The sequence below is a fragment of the Sander lucioperca genome, chromosome 20 (genome assembly GCF_008315115.2).
Source record: "Sander lucioperca isolate FBNREF2018 chromosome 20, SLUC_FBN_1.2, whole genome shotgun sequence".
Taxonomy (NCBI): Eukaryota; Metazoa; Chordata; class Actinopteri; order Perciformes; family Percidae; genus Sander; species Sander lucioperca.
This window is the reverse complement of record NC_050192.1, coordinates 20,109,989-20,130,085: the sequence shown is the minus strand read 5'-3', so window position 1 is coordinate 20,130,085 and position 20,097 is coordinate 20,109,989. Positions and strand designations below refer to the sequence as shown.

Sequence of the window (20,097 nt, the reverse complement as noted above, 5' to 3'; positions counted from 1 at the left end):
TCTGGCGTTTCCCCCTGTCATTCCCCCTGCTCTGGCGTTTCCCCCTCTCATTCCCCCTGCTCTGGCGTAGCCTACAGTCCTGCATGAAATTGCTGTGATAACGTTTTTTGTGTCCGCGGTGACATGTTTTTATATTCTCTGAATTAAAAGTGAACTCTGCGTGTCGGTGTAATTTTAGGAGCTGAAGAGTGTCGGTCTGGATCTTTCCCATGATGCAGCAGACCTGCCCGTCAACAGGCCGAAGAACAGATACACCAACATCCTCCCCTGTGAGTCACCGACAGCAAAGCATCATGGGTGCAAGAGCACGACCGCACAAAGTGTCTCAAACTAAAGAACTACATTTATATTAACATTTAATTACATTTACTTGTCTTAAAGGTCCCATGTCATGCTCATTTTCAGGTTCATACTTGTATTTTGGGTTCCTACTAGAACATGCGCTTTGTGTCTGTGTTAGAGTGCTGATACCCGACCCGAGCCCGACGGGACCCGACGGTACCCAATGGGCCGGGCCGGGTTCGGACTAATATTTAGAAATGATGTTAGGGTTCTGGTTGGACTCGGTCACATCAGCGCGATAAGGCATTTTAAATTTGCAACAGCTTATTATGTAGGTGCGCGCCTGTGTTAACGTGCGCTTGTTGACATTGACATTTCTGAATGCCTTCCTACAAACGTACATGTGTCATTAGTATGAGAAAATAAGGAGATTTTAACTGTCGGGCTCGGACAGAGAAATGCGGCCCGATCAGCACTCTAGTCTGTGTGTGTGTGTGTGTGTGTGTGTGTGTGTGTGTGTGTGTGTGCTTGTTTTACTATTTTCGTGGGGTCCAAAAACCGGGAATACGGTATACTTGTGGGGTCCCGACAGCTTTGTGGGGCCAAAATGTTGGACCCCACAAGGTTAAAGGTGTGTTTGAGGGTTAAGACTTGGTTTTAGGATTAGGGTTAGAATTAGGTTATGGTTAGGGTGAGGGTAAGGGTTAAGGTTAGGCATTTAGTGGTGATGGTTAAAGTTAGGGTAAGGGGCTAGGGAATGGATTATGTCAATGACGGGTCCCCACAAAGATAGTGAAACAAACCTGTGTGTGTGTGTGTGTGTGTGTGTGTGTGTGTGTGTGTGCATGCATGTGTTTGTGTGTGTGTGTGTGTGTGCATGTGTGCATGTGTGTGTGTGTGTGTGTGTGTGTGTTTGTTCATGGTCATGTTGTGTATTCTTTCTAATTTTTTAATGTGCTTGCTGTTTTAAATGTAAATCACTTTGTGTGTATGTGTAATGAAAGGTGCTCTACATACTGTATAACATCGACATTGAAATCTTTTCCCTCCAGATGACTTCAGTCGGGTGAAGTTGTTCTCGATGCACAGCGATGAAGGATTGGACTACATCAACGCCAACTACATACCTGTGAGTCCCTTTTATTCTTATTAGCATCATCCTGAAGGAACATTGTGTTCAGGTTTTAGTTCATCGTCATAATCATTCAACAGTACAGTTGTACATTCAAATGAAATGCATCTGCCCTGGCTCTCTCAGCCTTTAAACTGTAGATAAATAAGAAATAAACAGCAGTGGTGGAAGAAGTACTGAGATTAGTTTGATTTCCTCATCATCACATCTGTGTTGTGAGTCCTCAAAAGTAAAGAAAGCATAAAAAACAAAAGGGTCAACAAAAGAGTAAAAAGAGAATCAAAAAGCGTTAAAAAAAGCGCTCCAAAACGTTGAAAGCTTATAAAAAGTGCCAAAAAAGGGTCAAAAATGCTTTATAAAAGCGCAAAAAAATGGAAAGAAATTGGTTATAAAAAGAGCAAAAAGTACTGTCAAAAATGCGTCAGAAAAGTGACAAAAAAGACCCCAAAAAGCATCAAAAATAGGGCAAAAATGGGCGCCCGGATAGCTCAGTTGGTAGAGTGTGCGCCCATATATAGAGGTTTACTCCTCAACACAGCGGCCAAGGGTTCGACTCCGACCTGCAGCCCTTTGCTGCATGTCATCCCCCTCTCTCTCCTCTTTCATGTCTAAGCTGTCCTGTATAGATAAAGGCAGAAAATGCCCCCAAAAAAAGAAAAAAGGGCAAAAATAAACGTCAAAAATGCATGACCAAATACCTCATGATGATGCATGATGTATTTGGTCAATTTTTTCAACCTTTTTGTCGCCTTTCTGGAGTTCTGTTTTCCTTCCTTGTTGTTCACATACTTCATGTACTACAGTAAAGTGTGTTTCTGTGTTTTTTTTACTTCAGGGCTACAAAAACACTAAAGAGTACATCGCCACTCAGGGTCCGCTGCCCGAAACTCGCAACGATTTCTGGAAGATGGTTCTGCAGGAGAAATCTCCGATCATCGTCATGCTGACTCAGTGCAACGAGCGACGGAGGGTGAGTTTCATTTTTACTCCAGAATCACAATCACAATCACAATCAGAGAGGAGTTTTTCCATCTCCACCTCTACGTTTTGGTTTTTAAGCGTTTGAGTTTTGACCCCAAAGTGATCTCGGTGCACTAAGTGTTTTTTAGTCTAGAAATCTAGACGCCCCCTAGCAGCAGCAAATGTAATTTGCAGCCAGGGTCGTCTAGCAACTCTCCGTTGGCTTGCGAGCTGGAAAACCAAACTCTGGTAAGGCCAATCACATCGTATATAGAGTCGGTGGGCGGGGCTTATGGCTGCTGCTGCTGGTGAACAGCGGTCTTTGGAATCGGCTTTGGCCGCGACTCTGGAAGACTTGGAGTTCAACTTTTCTTTGAGAAAAGAAAAAAGAACGGCCCTGAAGTCATTCTTAAAAAAGGAAGATGTGTTCAGAGTTTAAAGTTTAATCTATCAGCTAGCGTTGCTCTGGTTGGTTGGAGAACTATCCTATTGCGTGCAGAGGGAATTAGAAAGACAACCGTTTATCCCGCCCCTCGGATTGAGCCCAGCCAATGGGGAGTTCCCAGACCCAACATCTGGATGTGGGTCAGACCCAGACCCAACATCTGGATGTGGGTCTGGCTGGTCAGGCAGAGTGTTTTTATCTCCAGTAGAAGAACTAATCTCTGTTTAAACTAAAACGCCCAAAACTCATATCTCATCATCATCCTGGTATACTGGACATACACAGGAGGCAGCGTGAAGACTCCGCCCACTGCTGGTAGTTACCACGGTAACGTTGGTCGCTTTAAGTCTCAGAGAACAAGACGTCGTGACCGATAAGACCCAATCAGGAGGAGAAACGTTGGCGTCAGTTTTCCCCGACCTTTTTGTCACTTTTTACAATGTTTTTGTTGCTTTTCTCCCCAACGTTTTTGTCGTTTATTTGCAATTTTTTAAGCTTTTTTTTCTTAAATGCTATAAATGGCATATATGTTTATATTCAGAAATCCACTATATATCCACTATTATATGGACTATGGACTGTCTGATTTCTCATAACTCTATGCACTTTAATAATGGACTAACATGATCATACCGCACTCTGTGTTTTATGTATTTTTTAAGCACTGCAAACATTTTTAATGATTTCACTACTCGTTAGATGTCAAACTGCATTTCGTTGTACTGGTTGTCCTTGATTGTGCAATGACAATAAAGTTGAATCTAATCTAATCTAGTCCTGTCAGTTAAACGCGTTATTAACGGCGTTAACGCAAACCCATTTTAACGTCGTCAATTTTTTTATCGCGAGATTAACGTTCTTTTTGGCCTAGCAAACTTTGTAGTTTTTTTCACATGCTGTTGCAACAACTAGTAACGTTAGAAAAACTACAACACCACACCGGATCTAGCTAGACCAGAAACAAACCACTTGTTTGGGCTCGCGAGCCGGCCAAAGAGTCGTAGGCTAACGTCACGTTTTGAGTGGATGGCGAGCGCGAGATGCCGAAATGGATGCCAATAAGATTCTGAATGGAAAGTTTACTTTTAAAAAGTTGCCAAATGGTTCCATTGACAAGACCAAAGTGATCTGTGTGTTTTGTCGTTGTGAACTGAGCTATCATCGCAGCACGTCCAGTCTGAAATACCACTTGATGGCCAAGCACACAGCTGATGGCCAAGCACACAGCTGATGGTCAAGCACACAGCTGATGGTCAAGCACACAGCTGATGGCCAAGCACACAGCTGATGGTCAAGCAGACAGCTGACGGCCAAGTACACAGCTGACGGCCAAGTACACAGCTGACGGCCAAGCAGACAGCTGACGGCCAAGTACACAGCTGATGGCCAAGTACACAGCTGATGGCCAAGCAGACAGCTGACGGCCAAGTACACAGCTGGTGGCCAAGCACACAGCTGATAGCCAAGCACACAGCTGATGGCCAAGCACACAGCTGATGGCCAAGCACACGGCTGATGGCAAAGCACACAGCTGATGGCCAAGCACACAGCTGGTGGCCAAGCACACAGCTGATGGCCAAGCACACAGCTGATGGCCAAGCACACGGCTGATGGCCAAGCACACAGCTGGTGGCCAAGCACACAGCTGATGGCCAAGCACACAGCTGATGGCCAAGCACACGGCTGATGGCAAAGCACACAGCTGATGGCCAAGCACACAGCTGATGGCCAAGCATACAGCTGATGGCAATTCTCGCCCCCTCGTCAAAGCCAGGCCGATCCACTTTTCCATGTTGATAAGATAAAATGAGAAAAAAATAATGGGACAAAAAGAAATCAAGGGACATTTAGAATAGATAAAAATGTGTGATTAATTGCGAGTTAACTATGACATTAATGCAATTAAATATTTTAATCGTTTGACAGCACTACTCTAATGTTTCCTGTGAACATGGAAACGTACTGTATATAAAGTTGTGTCCTGTGTTTGCAGGTGAAGTGCGATCACTACTGGCCGTTCACAGACGAGCCGGTGATGTACGGAGAGATCAGCGTGGAGATGCTGTCGGAGAGCGAGTCTCCCGAGTGGACCATCAGGAAGTTCAGGCTGGGATACGTGAGTACAGCTTTTCCAAAGCTCAGGCTCGGGACCCAGCATGGGGCCACAGCTGCACGGTCACACTTAACACCAGCGATGGAAGAAGTATTTTAGATAATTTACTGCAGTAAAAGTACTAACACCACACTGTAACAATACTCTGTTACAAGTTAAAGTCCTGCAGTGAAAATGTATTTAAAGTATTAAAAGTAAAGAACAAAAACATTTTAGAAAGTGGAAACACACACAGACACGGACACACACACACACACACACAGACACACACACAGACACACACCCAAACACACAGACACACACACACACACACACACACACACACACACTAAGGAGAAGGAAATGTGGCTGCCGTTGTTTGTTTGCTCGAGCTGTTGCTTCTAATTAGCGGCGCTGCGATGTGCTGCCAGGTCGCCTGAGTTCCTCTGAGCACACTCAGTACACACAGCGAGCAGCGGTGGAAGAAGTATTTCATAAACTACATGTGTTCTGTGTGCAGTAATCTTAATGTGTAAAGTAACTAGTAACTAAAGCTGTAACAGATGAATGTAGTGGAGTAAAAAGAACAATATTTCTCTCTGAAATGTAGTGGAGTAGAAGTAGAAAGTGGCATGAAAAGAAAAGACTCAAGTAAAGTACAAGTACCTCAACATTTGGACTGAAGTACAAGTATTGGAGTAAAAGTACTTAGTTACATTCCAGCAGTACTGAACATTGGTGTGTTCATGTGTCTCCCCCTGCAGGCGGATGAGACTCAGGACGTCCTGCACCTAAACTACACCTCGTGGCCGGACCACGGCGTCCCCACGGTCAACGCCATCGAGAGCATCCTGCAGTTCGTCCACATCGTCCGTCAGCAGGCCAACCGGACCAAAGACCCCGTCATCGTCCACTGCAGGTCAGCTGACCACAGACACTCTCTCAATCTCAGCAACGATTGGGTGTTTACAACGTTTAGCACGCAACATTTAGCATTGAATAAATGACCAAACCTCGTTGATTTTATTCTCTCCCGTCTCCCCCTGACGTATTCTTCACTGCTCTTGTATGCACACTTAACCTCTCCCTAAATTTACACAGATCTCATGTTTTGAGAAATCAGGGCGTGCCTATGTTCCCACAGTCCTATGGTCCCACAGCCCTATGTTCCCACAGCCCTATGTTCCCACAGCCCAATGGTCCCACAGCCCTATGTTCCCACAGCCCAATGGTCCCACAGCCCTATGTTCCCACAGCCCTATGTTCCCACAGCCCTACCACCCAACCTATTATCCAGTAGCAATGGCCTACAGATGGAATGTAACCCTAACCCTAACATAGGGCCTAATTTTAAGAAAAATCTTGTGGCTGTGGGAACATAGGGCTGTGGGACCATTGGGCTGTGGGACCATAGGTCTGTGGGACCATAGGACTGTGGGACCATTGGGCTGTGGGACCATAGGACTGTGGGACCATTGGGCTGTGGGACCATAGGGCTGTGGGACCATAGGGCTGTGGGACCATAGGGCTGTGGGACCATAGGTCTGACCCCGAGAAATCTGTGGACAGCACGGCAGTAGAGATACAACTGCTTTTGTCCTGATTTTATTTTGTAATCTGCTGTCCCAAAAATAAAGGCTTAAAAAGAAACTGTGAACAACTCTTAGGTAAATAAGACCAGTAAATCAATGAGAAAAATAATTTTATTTAGTTACATTCAGAACAAAAAACCAAGTTGTAATAATATAATAAAAATAATTGAACACTTAGTTCCTCATCGAGCAGGAGGTCGAACTTACCGCCATAAAGATGCTTTAGACCGATGATGTAATGTCTGGTTGTGGCTGCCATCACGAATCCGGTCATCCTGATGCATGTGTCAAACTCGAGGTCTGCGGGACAAATACGGCCCTTCACCAATTTTGATCCGTCACGCCTAGTTGTGCGCCAAACCAAAAATACAGGAAACATTCAGTTTTCACACTGTAATTATGTGACACTCAGAGCAGAATTTGGCAGATTTGCTGACTTTGAGCCTCAGTAATTCCCCGGTTGCTGTGTGGTAGCTGCAATAAAAAATGTAATCATTGTTTTGCTTGACTTCCTAAACTCTCTGATGGCTAAGGAACTTTTTTAGGGCTTTATGTGGACCAAACTGTAAGTGAGAAGACTACATGAGACACGCGATAATACAGTCAAAGATATTTGACTTTTTCGGTGAAATAAAAGCACGTCAATAAACTCTACACTGTAAAACCTTTCACCGTAAATTTACAGTAATATACTGGCAGCAACTACTGTTTATTTACAGTAAGATAGACATTTACAGTTTCTTACTGTATTATTTGAATTTACATGTCTGCATGTATTGAGAAAAGAGACAAAAACATCGAAAAAAATTTAGAAAAAAGACGTTGAAAAATTGTCAAAGAAAAAGTTGAATAAAATCAACAAAAATGTTGAAAAAAAGCGGCAAAAATGTCAGAAAAGGTGTGAAAAACCTCTCTGAAAAGGCAACCAAAAACTAAGCAAGAAAAACGTCAAAAATTGTCTCCAAAAAAAAAAAAAAAAATCAACAAAAACATTGAAAACGCAACAAAAAATTTGGAAAAAGTCCAGAATGAATTATTGGGGGGTTGTAACCCCCCATCCCTCCTGTAAATTATGGTAAATAGACATTTACAGTTTCTTACTGTATTATTTTAATTTCCAGTAATATACCGGCTGCAGTGTCATTCCTGCCTTTTCCTTTATTTTCCCAAGATGCATTGCTGTCAACAGTAAATACCTGTAATCTGTAACATTCACAGATAGTGCTGTAATATTAATATTTTCTCCCAGAATGCATTACCATTTACAGTATGATCCTGTTTAACATTAAAACAGTAAGATACTGTGATTTAGCTGTAAATTTACACCAAAAGGTTTACAGTGTACATGTCCGGCCCTTGTTGTGATTCTCACTGAGTGAAGTTGAGTCTGTCCTAATGTCTCTGTCTGTGCTTCAGTGCTGGAGTCGGCCGGACGGGGACGTTCATCGCTTTGGACCGTCTGATGCAGCACATCCGAGAGCACGAGTTTGCAGACATCCTGGGGATGGTGTCCGAGATGCGCTCACACCGCCTGTGCATGGTCCAGACTGAGGTGAGAGCTCTTCGTTTCCCAGTTTCCAGCAAACATCAGGGTGTTAGGGAAATTGTCTGCCCTCTCCAGTGATGTACTTTAGGACTCAATAAACACCAAAGCACAGAGAACACACAGCCCTATGTTCCCACAGCTCTTTGTTCCCACATTTCTAAGATTTTTTTCAAAATGAGGCCCTATGTTCCCACATTTCCTTTTTCATAATTTTTTATCAGATTTTATCCCCCTTTCTCCCAATTTGGTAGCCAATTACATCCAACCTATTATCCAGTAGCAATGCACTATAGATGGAATGTAACCCTAACCCTAACATATGGCCTAATTTTAAGAAAATGTCTTAGAAATGTGGGAACATAGGGCTGTGGGAACTGATAGTTCAATAAATAAATAAATAAGTTTTTATCTGAAGACATCATTTAAGTCAATATTAAATGAATCGTAAAACCTGTTTCATCGTTAGAACGGCGTCTGTGATAGGCTGAACTCACAGGTGTGTGTGTGTGTGTGTGTGTGTGTGTGTGTGTGTGTGTGTGTGTGTTTGGTCTGTAGGAGCAGTACGTGTTCATCCACCAGTGCGTCCTGTTGATGTGGCAGAAGAAGAAGCAGCAGTCCATCACCTCTGATGTCATCTACGAGAACGCCAGCAAGACATAAAGATGGAGGCTCCTCCAGAAGTGAGTCTCACCAACTACACACACCAACACACAACAACAACACACACCAACTACACACACCAACTACACACACCAACACACAACAACAACACACACCAACTACACACACCAGCTACACACACCAACACACAACAACAACACACACCAACACCACACACCAACACACACCAACTACACACACCAACATCACACACCAACACACAACAACACACAACAACAACACACACCAACACACAACAACACACAACAACAACACACACCAACACACACCAACTACACACACGAACTATACACACCAACAACACACACTTTTTCATTACTTTTTTCGACATACTATACTATTACTTTTTTCCAACATACTATACTATGACTTTTTCGTGACTTTTTTTCGACATACTATACTATGACTTTGTTCGACATACTATACTATGACTTTTTTCGACATACTATACTATGACTTTTTCATGACTTTTTTCGACATACTATACTATGACTTTTTTCGACATACTATACTATGACTTTTTTCGACATACTATACTATGACTTTTTCATGACTTTTTTCGACATACTATACTATGACTTTTTTATAACTTTGTTCGACATACTATACTATTACTTTTTCATGACTTTTTTGACATCCTATACTATTACTTTTTTCCAACATACTATACTATGACTTTTTTATGACTTTGTTCGACATACTATACTATGACTTTTTTATGACTTTTTTCGACATAGTATACTATTACTTTTTCATGACTTTTTTGACATACTATACTATTACTTTTTTCCAACATACTATACTATGACTTTTTTATGACTTTGTTCGACATACTATACTATGACTTTTTTATGACTTTTTTCGACATAGTATACTATGACTTTTTCGTGACTTTTTTTCGACATACTATACTATGACTTTGTTCGACATACTATACTATGGCTTTTTTATGACTTTGTTCGACATACTATACTATGACTTTTTTCGACATACTATACTATGACTTTTTTCGACATAGTATACTATGACTTTTTCGTGACTTTTTTCGACATACTATACTATGACTTTTTCATGACTTTTTTCGACATACTATACTATGACTTTTTTCGACATACTATACTATGACTTTTTTATAACTTTGTTCGACATACTATACTATTACTTTTTCATGACTTTTTTGACATCCTATACTATTACTTTTTTCCAACATACTATACTATGACTTTTTTATGACTTTGTTCGACATACTATACTATGACTTTTTTATGACTTTTTTCGACATAGTATACTATGACTTTTTCGTGACTTTTTTTCGACATACTATACTATGACTTTGTTCGACATACTATACTATGACTTTTTTATGACTTTGTTCGACATACTATACTATGACTTTTTCGATGACTATATGACTTTGTCGACATACTACTAGGCTTTTTATGACTTTGTTCGACATACTATACTATGACTTTTTTCGACATACTATACTATGACTTTTTTCGACATAGTATACTATGACTTTTTCGTGACTTTTTTCGACATACTATACTATGACTTTTTCATGACTTTTTTCGACATACTATACTATGACTTTTTGTCGACATACTATACTATGACTTTTTTATGTTCGACATACTATACTATGACTTTTTCATGACTTTTGTTCGACATACTATACTATGACTTTTTTATGACTTTGTTCGACATACTATACTATGACTTTTTTATGACTTTTTTAGACATACTATACTATGACTTTTTTATGACTTTGTTCGACATACTATACTATTACTTTTTCATGACTTTTTTGACATCCTATACTATTACTTTTTTCCAACATACTATACTATGACTTTTTTATGACTTTGTTCGACATACTATACTATGACTTTTTTATGACTTTGTTCGACATACTATACTATGACTTTTTTATGACTTTTTTCGACATAGTATACTATGACTTTTTCGTGACTTTTTTTCGACATACTATACTATGACTTTGTTCGACATACTATACTATGACTTTTTTATGACTTTGTTCGACATACTATACTATGACTTTTTCGTGACTTTATTTGACATACTCTGCAATGACTTTGTTCGACATACTATACTATGACTTTTTTTCGACATACTATACTGTGACTTTTTTTCAACGTAGTATACTATGACTTTTTCATGACTTTTTTCGACATACTATACTATGACTTTTTTATGACTTTTTTCAACATACTATACTTTGACTTTTTGTCGACATACTATACTATGACTTTGTTCGACATACTATACTATGACTTTTTCATGACTTTGTTCGACATACTATACTATGACTTTTTCATGACTTTGTTTCGAAGTACTATACTATGACTTTTTCATGACTTCGTTTGACATACTATATACTATGACTTTTTCATGACTTTTTTCGACATACTATACTATTACTTTTTCATGACTTTTTTGACATCCTATACTATTACTTTTTTCCAACATATTATACTATGACTTTTTTATGACTTTGTTCGACATACTATACTATGACTTTTTTATGACTTTTTTCGACATAGTATACTATGACTTTTTCGTGACTTTTTTTCGACATACTATACTATGACTTTTTTTCGACATACTATACTAAGACTGTTTTTCGACATACTATACTATGACTTTCTTTGACTTTTTTTCGACATACTATACTATGACTTTGTTTGACATACTATACTATGACTTTTTTTCGACATACTATACTAAGACTGTTTTTCGACATACTATACTATGACTTTCTTTGACTTTTTTTCGACATACTATACTATGACTTTTTTTCGACATACTATACTATGACTTTGTTTGACATACTATACTATGACTTTTTCATGACTTTGTTCGACATACTATACTATGACTTTTTCATGACTTTGTTCGACATACTATACTATGACTTTTTCATGACTTTGTTCGACATACTATACTATGACTTTTTCATGACTTTTTTAGACATACTATACTATGACTTTTTTATGACTTTGTTCGACCTACTATACTATGACTTTTTCATGACTTTTTTCAACATACTATACTATGACTTTTTTATGACTTTATTTGACATACTCTGCAATGACTTTGTTCGACATACTATACTATGACTTTTTTATGACTTTATTTGACATACTCTGCAATGACTGTGTTCGACATACTATACTATGACTTTTTTTTGACATACTATACTATGACTTTCTTTGACTTTTTTCGACATACTAGACTGTGACTTTTTTTCGACATACTATACTATGACTTTTTCATGACTTTTTTGGACATACTATACTATGACTTTTTATGACTTTTTTTGACGTACTATACTATGACCTTTTTTCGACATACTGTAACGTGACTTTGTTCGACATACTATACTATGACTTTTTCATGACTTTTTTCAAAACACTATACTATGACTTTTTTTTGACATGCTATACTATGACTTTCTTTGACTTTTTTTTGACATACTATACTATGACTTTTTCATGACTTTGTTCGACATACTATACTATGACTTTTTTCAACATACTATACTATGACTTTTTTATGACTTTATTTGACATACTCTGCAATGACTTTGTTCGACATACTATACTATGACTTTTTTATGACTTTATTTGACATACTCTGCAATGACTTTGTTCGACATACTATACTATGACTTTTTTTTGACATACTATACTATGACTTTTTCATGACTTTGTTTGACATACTATACTATGACTTTGTCATGACTTTGTTCGACATACTATACTATACTTTTTCATGACTTTGTTCGACATACTATACTATGACTTTTTCATGACTTTGTTCGACAAACTATACTATGACTTTTTATGACTTTGTTCGACATACTATACTATGACTTTTTCATGTCTTTGTTCGACATACTATACTATGACTTTTTTATGACTTTGTTCGACATACTATACTATGACTTTTTTCAACATACTATACAATGACTTTTTTATGACTTTATTTGACATACTCTGCAATGACTTTGTTCGACATAATATACTATGACTTTTTCAGACATACTATACTATGACTTTTTTTTCGACATACTGTACTATGACTTTTTCATGACTTTTTTCGACATACTATACTATGACTTTCTTTGACTTTTTTTCGACATACTATACTATGACTTTGTTCAACATACTATACTATGACTTTTTCATGCCTTTGTTCGACATACTATACTATGACTTTTTCATGACTTTGTTCGACGTACTATACTATGACTTTTTCATGACTTTGTTCGACATACTATACTATGACTTTTTCATGACTTTGTTCGACGTACTATACTATGACTTTTTCATGACTTTGTTCGACATACTATACTATGACTTTTTCATGACTTTGTTCGACATACTATACTATGACTTTTTTATGACTTTGTTCGACATACTATACTATGACTTTTTTATGACTTTGTTTGACATACTCTGCAATGACTTTGTTCGACATACTATACTATGACTTTTTTATGACTTTGTTCGACATACTATACTATGACTTTTTCATGACTTTGTTCGACATACTATACTATGACTTTTTCATGACTTTTTTAGACATACTATACTATGACTTTTTTATGACTTTGTTCGACATACTATACTGTGACTTTTTTCAACATACTATACTATGACTTTTTTATGACTTTATTTGACATACTCTGCAATGACTTTGTTCGACATACTATACTATGACTTTTTTATGACTTTATTTGACATACTCTGCAATGACTTTGTTCGACATACTATACTATGACTTTTTTTTGACATACTATACTATGACTTTCTTTGACTTTTTTCGACATACTAGACTGTGACTTTTTTTCGACATACTATACTATGACTTTTTCATGACTTTTTTGGACATACTATACTATGACTTTTTCATGACTTTTTTGGACATACTATACTATGACTTTTTATGACTTTTTTTGACGTACTATACTATGACCTTTTTTCGACATACTGTAACGTGACTTTGTTCGACATACTATACTATGACTTTTTCATGACTTTGTTCGACATACTATACTATACTTTTTCATGACTTTGTTCGACATACTATACTATGACTTTTTCATGACTTTGTTCGACATACTATACTATGACTTTTTATGACTTTGTTCGACATACTATACTATGACTTTTTCATGACTTTGTTCGACATACTATACTATGACTTTTTTATGACTTTGTTCGACATACTATACTATGACTTTTTCATGACTTTGTTCGACATACTATACTATGACTTTTTCATGACTTTGTTCGACATACTATACTATGACTTTTTTATGACTTTTTTCAACATACTATACTAAGACTGTTTTTCGACATACTGTACTATGACTTTTTCATGACTTTTTTCGACATACTATACTATGACTTTTTTCGACATACTATACTATGACTTTCTTTGACTTTTTTTCGACATACTATACTATGACTTTTTTATGACTTTGTTCGACATACTATACTATGACTTTTTTCAACATACTATACAATGACTTTTTTATGACTTTATTTGACATACTCTGCAATGACTTTGTTCGACATACTATACTATGACTTTTTTATGACTTTATTTGACATACTCTGCAATGACTTTGTTCGACATACTATACTATGACTTTTTTTCGACATACTATACTATGACTTTCTTTGACTTTTTTCGACATACTATACTGTGACTTTTTTTCAACATACTATACTATGACTTTTTCATGACTTTTTCAGACATACTATACTATGACTTTTTTTTCGACATACTATACTAAGACTGTTTTTCGACATACTGTACTATGACTTTTTCATGACTTTTTTCGACATACTATACTATGACTTTTTTTCGACATACTATACTATGACTTTCTTTGACTCTTTTTCGACATACTATACTATACTTTTTCATGACTTTGTTCGACATACTATACTATGACTTTTTCATGACTTTGTTCGACATACTATACTATGACTTTTTATGACTTTGTTCGACATACTATACTATGACTTTTTCATGACTTTGTTCGACATACTATACTATGACTTTTTTATGACTTTGTTCGACATACTATACTATGACTTTTTCATGACTTTGTTCGACATACTATACTATGACTTTTTCATGACTTTGTTCGACATACTATACTATGACTTTTTTATGACTTTTTTCAACATACTATACTAAGACTGTTTTTCGACATACTGTACTATGACTTTTTCATGACTTTTTTCGACATACTATACTATGACTTTTTTCGACATACTATACTATGACTTTCTTTGACTTTTTTTCGACATACTATACTATGACTTTTTTATGACTTTGTTCGACATACTATACTATGACTTTTTTCAACATACTATACAATGACTTTTTTATGACTTTATTTGACATACTCTGCAATGACTTTGTTCGACATACTATACTATGACTTTTTTATGACTTTATTTGACATACTCTGCAATGACTTTGTTCGACATACTATACTATGACTTTTTTTCGACATACTATACTATGACTTTCTTTGACTTTTTTCGACATACTATACTGTGACTTTTTTTCAACATACTATACTATGACTTTTTCATGACTTTTTCAGACATACTATACTATGACTTTTTTTTCGACATACTATACTAAGACTGTTTTTCGACATACTGTACTATGACTTTTTCATGACTTTTTTCGACATACTATACTATGACTTTTTTTCGACATACTATACTATGACTTTCTTTGACTTTTTTTCGACATACTATACTATGACTTTTTCATGACTTTGTTCGACGTACTATACTATGACTTTTTCATGACTTTGTTCGACATACTATACTATGACTTTTTCATGACTTTGTTCGACATACTATACTATGACTTTTTCATGACTTTGTTCGACGTACTATACTATGACTTTTTCATGACTTTGTTCGACGTACTATACTATGACTTTTTCATGACTTTGTTCGACATACTATACTATGACTTTTTTATGAGTTTGTTCGACATACTATACTATGACTTTTTTATGAGTTTGTTCGACATACTATACTATGACTTTTTTCAACATACTATACAATGACTTTTTTATGACTTTATTTGACATACTCTGCAATGACTTTGTTCGACATACTATACTATGACTTTTTTTCGACATACTTTACTATGACTTTCTTTGACTTTTTTCGACATACTATACTGTGACTTTTTTTCAACATACTATACTATGACTTTTTCATGACTTTTTTCGACATACTATACTATGACTTTTTTATGAGTTTGTTCGACATACTATACTATGACTTTTTTCAACATACTATACTATGACTTTTTCATGACTTTTTTCGACATACTATACTATGACTTTTTTATCACTTTTTTCAACATACTATACTTTGACTTTTTGTCGACATACTATACTATGACTTTGTTCGACATACTATACTATGACTTTTTCATGACTTTGTTCGACATACTATACTATGACTTTTTCATGACTTTGTTCGAAGTACTATACTATGACTTTTTCATGACTTTGTTCGACATACTATACTATGACTTTTTCATGACTTTGTTCGACATACTATACTATGACTTTTTCATGACTTTGTTCGAAGTACTATACTATGACTTTTTCATGACTTTGTTTGACATACTATACTATGACTTTTTCATGACTTTGTTCGACATACTATACTATGACTTTTTCATGACTTTGTTCGACATACTATACTATGACTTTTTCATGACTTTGTTCGACATACTATACTATCACTTTTTCAGAATCAGAATCAGAATCAGAAAAAGCTTTATTGCCAAGTACGTTTACACACACAAGGAATTTGTCCTGGTGCTGTAGGTGCATGTCACATTAAAGCAACACCCACAGACACACCGATTCGCCATATTCGGCGCCAAAACAACTCTCTCTTAACTCTCGCAGTGACAATACAGCATGACATGAGGAGAGGAGAGGGAAAAAAAAGCAACTCTCAGACCATCCTCATAAAGATAAGAACAGTCTGGGAACAGGAAAAAACACCTCAGCACATAAGCACACAAACAGTACATTTGCACTGCTGAACATAACATAACATAACATAACATAAATGTACAGTTGCACATTTGGCTGCAAAGGGGACTGGGGAGAGGGTAGGTTGGGGGGAGTTTGGCCTGCTGAGAAACGCACAGCCCGGCAGTCCCACTAGTGTCCCAGTCCGCAGAATGTTATAGCGAAAACACAGCACGTTGCCATGGTGACACCCTTGAACAGTCCAGAACCAATACGACAATCAGCAGGCAGTGGGGAAGACGGGGGAGGAACCAAGAGCGTCTCGCTTGCAGAGCCCCAACAGGGTGACTGTTTGTTCCAAGAAACGGCCTTGGCAAGGCCGTTCAGGATAAGTGATTAAAAGATTAAATTTGTTTTGTCTACACGAATGGCTGCCCTAATTTAGACATTCATTCTATTGTCCAACTGCACAACTGTTCAACTGGTCAATTTTTCTTTCCAAATCCATGACCTTCCTCATGATGGTATCCAAGCCGCGGGTCATTACCATGTTGTTTTCCATCACGCGATTAATAGTTCCAGTTTGCAAACTGATCGCTTTTCCGACAGCTTCAGTCAGGCCAGGCAGCTTCCTTGGGCTTTGGACAGCTACCATAGTCTTTCCAATTCTTCAATAAACCAGAGCGAAGCATCCTCCAATCAGCAACATTCCAGTTATCAGGGTTCCAAATAGGTAGATATCCTCAACGTCCTCCACGGAAAGAGCAGAGAGACACACGACACGCCATTTCTCCCAGCCGTCCATCGTATACCCCGCAGCAAACGTTCCGTCAGGACATGCTGGCTCACCCGAACCAGTGCTCCTCCTCGAGAATACAGTGTCAATTGCGCTGAGAGACCAGTTAATCAATTCCATGATTTTTAGGTATTTGTAGAGCCTTGCAGGGAGAGTCTCTAAAAACTTAACAGCAGACGACACAAGACAAGATAGCAAGCAGGGTAGGCCTGCGACATACTATACTATGACTTTTTTATGACTTTTTTTTGACATACTCTGCAATGACTTTGTTCGACATATTATACTATGACTTTTTTCGACATACTATACTATGACTTTTTCATGACTTTGTTCGACATACTATACTATGACTTTTTCATGACTTTTTTCAACATACTATACTATGACTTTGTTCGACATACTAAACTATGACTTTTTTTTTACATACTATACTATGACTTTGTTCGACATACTATACTATGACTTTTTTAGACATACTATACTATGACTTTTTTAGACATACTCTGCAATGACTTTGTTCGACATACTATACTATGATTTTTTTCGACATACTATACTATGACTTTTTATGGCTTTTATACTATGACTTTTACTCAACATACTATACTATGACTTTTTCATGACTTTTTTGGACATACTATACTATAACTTTGTTTGACTTACTATACTATGACTTTTTTCGACTTTTTTATGACTTTTTTCGACATACTATACTATGACTTTTTTATGACTTTGTTCGACATACTATACTATGATTTTGTTCGACATACTATACTATGACGTTTTCATGACTTTGTTCGACATACTATACTATGACTTTTTTCGACTTTTTTATGACTTTGTTCGACATACTATACTATGATTTTGTTCGACATACTATACTATGACGTTTTCATGACTTTGTTCGACATACTATACTATGACTTTTTTATGACTTTGTTCGACATACTATACTATGATTTTGTTCGACATACTATACTATGACGTTTTCATGACTTTGTTCGACATACTATACTATGACTTTTTTCGACTTTTTTATGACTTTGTTCGACATACTATACTATGATTTTGTTCGACATACTATACTATGACGTTTTCATGACTTTGTTCGACATACTATACTATGACTTTTTTATGACTTTTTTTTGACATACTCTGCAATGACTTTGTTCGACATACTATACTATGATTTTTTTTGACATACTATACTATGACTTTTTGTGGCTTTTATACTATGACTTTTACTCAACATACTATACTATGCCTTTTTCATGACTTTTTTGGACATACTATACTATGACTTTTTCAACATACTACACTATGACTTTTTCATGACTTTTTTTGACATACTATACTATGACTTTGTTCGACTTACTATACTATGACTTTTTTCGACATACTATACTATGACTTTTTCATGACTTTGTTCGACATACTATACTATGACTTTTTTTTTACATACCATACTATGGCTTTGTTCGACATACTATACTATGACTTTGTTCGACATACTATACTATGACTTTTTTTTTACATACCATACTATGGCTTTGTTCGACATACTATACTATGACTTTGTTCGACATACTATACTATGACTTTTTTAGACATACTATACTATGACTTTTTTAGACATACTATACTATTACTTTGTTCGACATACTATACTATGACTTTTTTATGACCTTGTTCGACATACTATACTATGACTTTTTCATGACTTTGTTCGACATACTATACAATGACTTTTTTATGACTTTTTTTTGACATACTCTGCAATGACTTTGTTCGACATACTATACTATGATTTTTTTTGACATACTATACTATGACTTTTTGTGGCTTTTATACTATGACTTTTACTCGACATACTATACTATGCCTTTTTCATGACTTTTTTGGACATACTATACTATGACTTTTTCAACATACTACACTATGACTTTTTCATGACTTTTTTTGACATACTATACTATGACTTTGTTCGACTTACTATACTATGACTTTTTTCGACATACTATACTATGACTTTTTCATGACTTTGTTCGACATACTATACTATGACTTTGTTCGACATACTATACTATGACTTTGTTCGACATACTATACTATGACTTTTTTTTTACATACCATACTATGGCTTTGTTCGACATACTATACTATGACTTTGTTCGACATACTATACTATGACTTTGTTCGACATACTATACTATGACTTTTTTTTTACATACCATACTATGGCTTTGTTCGACATACTATACTATGACTTTGTTCGACATACTATACTATGACTTTGTTTTGACATACTATACTATGACTTTTTTCGACATACTATACTATGACTTTTTTCGACATACTATACTATGACTTTGTTTTGACATACTATACTATGACTTTTTCAGACATACTACACTATGACTTTTTTAGACATACTATACTATTACTTTGTTCGACATACTATACTATGACTTTTTCATGACTTTGTTCGACATACTATACTATGACT

At 36.5% G+C, this 20,097-nt stretch overlaps 1 protein-coding gene across 4 annotated transcripts in view; it reads left to right on the top strand.

Moving 5' to 3' along the window:
- The window catches only part of ptpro (protein tyrosine phosphatase receptor type O), a 78,197-nt gene that overhangs the window by 50,139 nt on the left and 7,961 nt on the right, over window positions 1-20,097 (top strand). For all 4 annotated transcript variants that reach the window (XM_035995893.1, XM_035995892.1, XM_035995891.1 and 1 more), the window contains 7 exons: window positions 179-269; window positions 1,335-1,411; window positions 2,250-2,384; window positions 4,813-4,935; window positions 5,676-5,830; window positions 7,920-8,055; window positions 8,605-8,729. In XM_035995893.1, the coding sequence (XP_035851786.1) occupies window positions 179-269; window positions 1,335-1,411; window positions 2,250-2,384; window positions 4,813-4,935; window positions 5,676-5,830; window positions 7,920-8,055; window positions 8,605-8,709 (822 nt within the window). In that variant the 3' untranslated portion in view covers window positions 8,710-8,729. The remainder of the gene's footprint in view (window positions 1-178; window positions 270-1,334; window positions 1,412-2,249; window positions 2,385-4,812; window positions 4,936-5,675; window positions 5,831-7,919; window positions 8,056-8,604; window positions 8,730-20,097) is intronic.